Consider the following 7,774-nt stretch of genomic DNA (forward strand, 5'->3'; position numbering starts at 1 on the left):
TGATTCAGGATGTACAACACATGACAAATGACATTTCTCTGTTAAAAAGTTTTTTCAAAAATACACAAAGTATGATGGGAGCAAAGGACTCTGAATCAATGAAGGCATATGGAGTAGGAAGAATTGAAGGCGAAGATTTTATACTTGAAAAGACATTGTATGTGCCTGATTTATGTACAAACTTGTTGTCAGTTAATGCTGTCACTGAAAATGATGGTAAAGTCACATTTACCAAAGATAAAGTTATTATCACAAAAGATGATGATATTATCTATGATTATCTATAAAGCAAGAAAATGGGCTTTATACAGTTGCCCTGAAAACAAGTAAGGATAGCTCTATGATAGTACAAAGCAAGTTTAAAGCAAACAGTAACAGAAGTATATATATATATATATATAAAAAAAAAAAAAAAAAAAAAAAAAAAAAAACAAGCTCAACTTTAGAATGCAAGATTGGATCATCCCGGAATTAGCAGCATAAAGAAAACGATTAACTTAGTTGATGGAATAAACATATCATGGAGAGATTGTGAAAAACTAGATCATACATTCCAAACATATATGAAAGCTAAACAAACACGATTACCTTTCAATAAGGAAAGACAAAAGGCAGAACGAGCTCTGCAGATCCTACATACTGATGTGTGTGGCCTTGTAGAACCTAAAACATGGGATGAAAAGAAGTACTTTTTAATGATTATGGATGACTACACCCATTATGCAGTAGTATATCTACTGAAAAACAAATTTGAAGCCTCTGAGTACATTAAAGGATTTGTACTAGAAACAGAAGCTCTTCAAAACCTAAAAGTGTCAAAATTGAGATGTGACAATGGAGGAGAATACTCCAGTAATGACTTTAAGCATTGATGTAAAAACAGAGGAATTGTTCTTGACTATAGTATTCCCCATACACCTCAACTGAATGTAAAATCTGAAAGGCTTAATCCTACAATTATGGAGAGCACTACTGTATGAATCAGGGCTGAAAAGAAGCTTTGGGGAGAGGCCATTAGAAGCTCAACTTATCTTCTTAATCATTGCCATTCTGACACAGTAGATGTAACATCTGCTGAAAAATGGTATAAAAGAAGGCCAGATATGTCAAACATAAAAGTATTTGGTTGTGAAGCTTACGCCAAAGTTCTAGGACACATCAAAAAACTTGTCTAGGAGTAAAAGACTGATCTTCATAGGATATGCTCCAAATGGATTCCGTCTGTGGGATCCAGACAAACAAAGTCATTATTGCTAGAGATGTAGTGTTTAATGAACACAGAAGAGAAATAGCCAGAGAAAAAAAAAATGTGTATGTAAGATTAAGGGAAGAAGTAGAAAATAAAGAAGGACAAGATACAGAGGAAGTGCAGGAAATTCAAGAACTGACAGATGATGAAATTGAAGAAGAAATCCCAGAACAAAAAGAAGTTGAAGAGAGCAAAATAAAAAGAGTAAGAAAAATTCCTAGCAAGTATCAAGATTGTGTTCTGATGACATATCAAGAAGCAATTGCTGGAGTTGAAAAAGATAAATGGATTACAGCAATCAAGGAAGAAAAGGAATCATTAAATAAGAACAATACTTGGGAACTAGTTAATGAAAATGAAGCAATAAAAAAAAAACAAATGGATATTTAGACAAAAGAAGATGGACGATACAAAGCATGGTTAGTAATTCGAGGATGTGAGCAAAATAACACTCTGGATATCAAGGAAATATTTAGTCCTGTAGTGAATGCTAGCTCTCTGAGTTATTTTTGCATTAGCAGCCCAGAAAAATTATTCAATGATCACATTTGATGCCAAGACTGCTTTCCTGTATGGTGAAATTTGTGAAGAAGTATTTATGAAATTACTTCAAGGCTATAATGAACCAGAAAAGATCTGCAAGTTGAACAAAGCATTGTATGACCTCAAACAAACACACCTGTAACTTGGAACAGAAAATTTACCTCAGTTATGAAAACTAATAAAAATTATGGTTCTATTATTTTAGCAATATATGTTGATGATAGAATAGTAACAGGAAAAGACATTTCTGAGTTAAGAGACCTAGGAAAAAGTCTTGAAGAACAATTTGAAATTAAAAAAGACGATGATCCAACATCCTGCGGCTGTCAGCCATGATTGTTATATATATTTTTTTTGTATATTTTTATTTGAATTAGTTTTAAGTTCCTTTCTATCTCTTTGTTCAAAAATTCTTTCTAGAACATTCTCTCTTAACCCTTCTCCCTTGGAGACAAGACTACCAATTCCTGGAACATAGGAAAACAAAAAAGGGTGTGAAGCCTGGAGGCAAAACGGCCGAAAAGAAGTCGGTCTGGGGACGGATCCCAAAGAGAAAGGCACGGAGAAGGCAGTGCTCCTGAATGTGTAAAATAGAGTAAAGAAAAATTGTAAAAAGGAGTAAAATGACAAGAGACCTCAAGGTACTGAGGGATCAGAGAAAGAAGTCATAGAGCAGTGAACGTTCAATAGAATATCAAGACCAGTAAGAGATAAAGAGGTCTATGGCAAAAAGATTAAAAGAATTTAAGAAAGGGAGAAAAAACTTGAGCATGGTGTCTTACCCTAGGATACATCGACATGAAAACCCCGGGTATTTTCCATCTTTTTTTTATCACTTGGTCCTTCATTCTTAATTCCCATCTTTTCTATTTTCTTTAGTGGTAAAGTAGTTTATAAGTTAGTTGTAAGTTAGAGTTAGTTAGATTGTCCCACGTTTGTGTGTCCTGCATTAAGAGAATTTTTGATGGTTGGATAAAGAAATGTTCAGTGCCTGTGTACCTTAAAAATCTGAGGTCAACAAAAAGTTGGGATCTAAATAAACAAAAGAACTGACTGTTTGAGAAGAAATAAAATACGTTGTGTTACAAAATATTTATCAAAGTCTATTTTATTGTACTATTCTGCTTGCAGGGTGCAGTACCTATCATTTACGAACATCACAATCCTTTCTGGGAATGGAAATACATAAAAATGAACATGGAATAAGATTGACTCAGAGCAAATATATAGGTAAATGTCTCTTCAATCCGAACAAAATTTCGGTAGACTTTCTCACAGCTCTACCGAAATTTTGTTCGGATTGAAGAGACATTTACCTATATAATACGTAATACAGCTACTATTTAAAATTCATCAGAGCAAATACTTAAAAAAACACTTGAAAGAAAATTCCAACATGAAAAATACAAAAATTGTATTTTTGTATTTTTCATGTTGGAATGAAAAATACAAAAATGGTAAACACTCCTGGATTGAAAAATATTGATAGAGACATAGAACCAGAAAAGAAGTTCCCATACAGAGAAACTGTCAGAAGTTTGCTCTATCTTGCTACCAGAACATATCCTGATATTGCTCATTCAGTTAACATAGCAAGCAGATACATTGAAAATCCCATGAAGGAAGATGTAATTGCTTTAAAAAGAATAATGAAATATTTGATAGGGACAACAGAAAAGGTAATACAATATAACCGAGAACAGAATGCAGAAACAATTAAAACCTTCTGAGATGCTGATTATGCTGGAGATGGTGAAACAAGAAGAAGCACTACTGGATTTGTAGTAATATATCTAGGAGGACCAATCAGCTGGTGCTGAAGGCGTCAACCTACTACTGCATTATCATCCACGGAAGCTGAGTATATTGCAGCTGCAGACTGCTGCAAAGAAGTGCTATACATAAAATCCCTCATCCAAGAACTTGTATGCAGGGAAATAAAAGTTGAGTTAAACTTAGACAATCAAAGCTCAATCCATCTGATAAAGACTAGAATAGTAAACAGATGCAGCAAACATTGTTGTACGTTATCATTTCATTCATGAAAAGTTTTTGAATGGTGAGGTGGACGTGAAGTTTTGTCCCACTAAAGCTCAGATTGCAGATGCACTCACTAAACCCTTGAGTAAAACTAAATTTGAGACACAGATATCAGTAATAGTCAACTGAAGAATTAAAAATACTCTAAAATTAGGGGAAAGTGTTAAGAAAGGAAAAACGGGATGATAATTAATATTATTGTTGTTGTTGCAATTATTATTATTACTATGTTGGGTTTAGTGGGTTATACTCGGTTCACACCGGTGGTGTGTACTATGCCGGACCAGAGTCAAGGCATAGCAACCAAAAACAAAACTAAAATTAAATAAGTGTGTCATTGTCAGTATTCAGGAATTTCCTAACAATATGGCATGTATTCAATATAGTGGCCTTCTGTACTGTGATGTATGTATTTCTATTCAATTGTAATGTTCCCAGGCTTTTGTGTAGTGTGTGTGGTANTAGATAAAAATTTCTGTAAACTTTATGTCAATAAACCAGTAACGAGTTGCTCGACTTTCTCTCAACAATTAAAAGTTTTGTGTCGCCATCTGTTATCACTATTTATTTTAACTATTATAAAATGACAAAAACCTTAATTTTGGGTAGGGATAAGTTTTATACAAAAATAGTAAATGCTAATAACGAGTAAAATCGACATTAACTCCGACTCTACTCGAGATATGACACACGACCACCTCTATTCCCTACCCCCTCGACCCTTAATCATCAAAATTTCATAGCATCTATCTCACTCAAAAACAAACCTCCATGCAAAATTTCAGAAATTTTCGACAAAATGCACAGGAGTTATTAAGCTTCAAACAGAGTGAAAACAATCGTGCTCCACACACAGTAACATTCATACATACAAAAAACCCCTTTTTTGCATTATTCGACGTTTCAAGGTGTCCTAAGTCCAAAAGTTTAAAAATCTTGGGTGGTCATTTCTTGACCGATCGCCATACTTTCTCTCTGTTTATATAACAGCCAGGAAAGTAAAAACGGAAACTTACATTTACTGTAGAAATTTATGCATATACAGTATAGATATATTCTTTATCACACATTTTACAAAAAGTGTATACATCGATGAAAGCTTAAATATATAGCTACACTGGACAGAAACTGTCTGATATTAAACAGTGGTCTTGAGCCATAATACAAATAATATTGAACAGACAAGAAGCAATTTCAAAAAGAATTAATTTTGTCTATAATTGGGCGGTTATGCTGCATCTCGCGCTAATTTTAATTTTAATTTAAAATTTCTGGAGAAAAGAGTCGACTCGGAGAGGGTTCGAAGTCTTCCTCTGAATCGATCGATTATTTCTTCCAGCAACTCTAAATTAAAATTAAAATTAAAGTAACATGAAGGTTGCAGAACGTATTAAATTACTTTAAAAAATTAAAAATGATTACATCATTCCTTTCCATGATAATTTATAACATATTCAAAGTACACTGAACGGTCGCTACATTAGGAATACCATGACAGCATCATGTCAGAAGCGTTAGAGGGATGTCCTATAATTGCTACGTCACAATTCGCTACAACTGTGACCTGTTGACCTGTCATTTGCATAGTAGAAAGTAATACTTGCCAGTCACGAGCAAACGGAGCGGCTTTGAGCTGGTACAGATTATTGGGGTCAGAGGGCGGGTACCAGTATTTCCGAAATTGTGCACTCGTTGGTTATTCTCGTAACACGATGCCCAGGATGTACTACAAGTGGATGAATCATGAAGTTAATTCTGACGGATCATAAACATCCACTAGAAGATGTTTATGATCCCAGAGATAAACATCGTGTGTCAAGCAAGACTGGTATCTGAAGAAAGGCGTGCCACTGTGGAACAGTTATCTGTCAGTACAACAGTGGACAAGGTAGAGATGTTTCGACAATGACCATGTGACGTACCTTGCGTTGATTGGGGTTCAATTAAGGCGCTAGATTACCCAGGTATGCTCATACGCTTCCGTCACGTGTGCAGCCATATTGGTCCTTTTGACGTCATATTCCAAGATTTTTAAATTTAGCTGTATTTTATAACTAGGTGCACTAAATTTTGGCAAAGTTTATCATTTCGACCTTGCAAAATCAGTTGAATTTATGATTATTTTCGTGTCTCTTCTATTGAACTTCTACGAGAGTCGTCTGCTTTCTAAGGACCAACATGGCGGATGAGCATACCTGGGTTATCTAGCGCCTTAGGTTCAATAGCCGTCGACCTACGTGAGTGCCTCTGTTGACTATGCATCGTCACAAACAACGCCTCGCATGTATGAGGAAAAGGCAAAATTGTCCTTGGAGATGTGGAAGACGTTCGTATGGAGTGACGAGTTCTATTTCATGCTGAACCATATTGATGGCCGGGTCCGAAACTGGCGTAAACAGCATGAAGTCGCATCTCCTGGTTGCTCAGTGGGGGTTACACAAGCTGGGAGTGGCTGTATCGTGGTCTAAGGAGCGTTCTCTTGGCAAAACTTAAGACTATTGGTTGTCATCCTTGAATGGTGAACAATACAGAGTTAGGTGACCATCTGCATCTCCAGGCTATGTTTCTTGAGAATGATGTCATGTTTCAACATGATAATACGCTGTGTCACCGGATAAAGCGTAATCAGGAATAGTTAGAGGAACGCGACAATAAATTTCATAAACTGTCTTAGCCCTTAAGCTCACCACACTACTCTATTGAACACATTTGGGATATACTGGAACGTATGGTGAAGTTGTCACCTACTCCTCGACCTCCTGAAATTAATGTTTTTCTTGTGCACTCCCTAAGAGAAAGAGTGATATTTGTTAAATTCTCTACTGTAAGAAATTGTTCGTCACATAGCACAAACTTGTTTCTGGTATGCAATTGTGGAAGACGTCTCTCCTTTGTTCCCAAGTGATACTCACCATTTTTAGTACAATATTACTGCCAATATATTCCTTGGATCGCCTCTTGCCTTGTCCGTATCTAGTACTTTTAGATTCAGTGTTTCTTCTACTTTAGCTACAGCAAACTTTTTGATATTTTCTTTGCTTGAGCTTCTAAACCTGTCTTTGCGTTTGCTCGCTTCTTCTCAACTGACTATACTTTGGTTGACAAATCAGGGATTGTCACATCGAGTTGGTTAAGTGATGGCTGTTCATTTTCAATACTTTTTTTCTGAAATATTTCCTTTTGGTCTTCTGATTGAGGTTGTTTTGATCTAGTGATTCAATTATTTCTTGTAGCTCCTCTTCGGTGCAAACATCTGCTACACAATCATTACGAAGGGATGATGTCTCCACCCCAATTTTTAAGGCTGAACTAAACATGGCTTTATAAGGACTACCCTTAATGACTTCAGGATATGATCTATTCCTCATGAGCTGCACAAAACGTAATCCCCTGGACCAGTCCTAGGTTTGATTACTTTCTAACCAATAGTTATATGAATGCATTATTTATTAAATTTACCATCCTAAAGTGGCAATTATGCATAATATCCGGTAAATTTGATTAATTAAGTACGATTTATCATATTTACTACTACGAACTGACGAGCATGCATAATTATCGGTAAGTATGACTTTTTTTTTTTTAACTCTTTCCGCCCTGTGGTCACTAAGAGGGCCTCTTTTGCAAACTCATTATGGGTTCGGCCAGGCCCACAATGGGCTTCCGGGTGGTGAGGGACGGGGCCCGATATATCCGAACGGACCACCCCCGAAAGATTCCTGGGGTTTATACGACCCGTTCGGATTCGAACCCGGGCCCCCAGAGCGGTAGGCTGCCGCTCTGGGGCAGCCTACCGCTCTTGACCGTTTGGCCATCCGGCAGCGAGTAAGTATGACTATTTCGCAACATATGAAAGAAAACAGTTAGCAAAATCATTGGTGTTTCTGCATAATATTCGGCGATTATGCGTAATTGTCGGATTAAATTACTTTTACCATAACA

At 36.2% G+C, this 7,774-nt stretch overlaps 1 protein-coding gene across 1 annotated transcript; it reads left to right on the plus strand.

Moving 5' to 3' along the window:
- The first annotated feature begins 654 nt into the window (after positions 1–654).
- On the plus strand, positions 655–1,769 carry LOC111620271. The gene has a single exon (XM_023362166.1). It carries the CDS (start codon positions 1,202–1,204, stop codon positions 1,637–1,639), a length of 438 nt encoding a protein of 145 aa, XP_023217934.1. The 5' UTR covers positions 655–1,201; the 3' UTR covers positions 1,640–1,769.
- The last annotated feature ends 6,005 nt before the right edge of the window (positions 1,770–7,774 follow it).

The sequence above is a fragment of the Centruroides sculpturatus genome, unplaced genomic scaffold (assembly GCF_000671375.1).
Source record: "Centruroides sculpturatus isolate CEXI.00-Female unplaced genomic scaffold, Cexi_2.0 scaffold4, whole genome shotgun sequence".
Lineage (NCBI taxonomy): Eukaryota > Metazoa > Arthropoda > Arachnida > Scorpiones > Buthidae > Centruroides > Centruroides sculpturatus.

Coding starts and splice junctions, on each gene's coding strand:
- LOC111620271 (XM_023362166.1), top strand. CDS start 1,202: ATGCTCCAAATGGATTCCGTCTGTGGGATCCAGACAAACAAAGTCATT.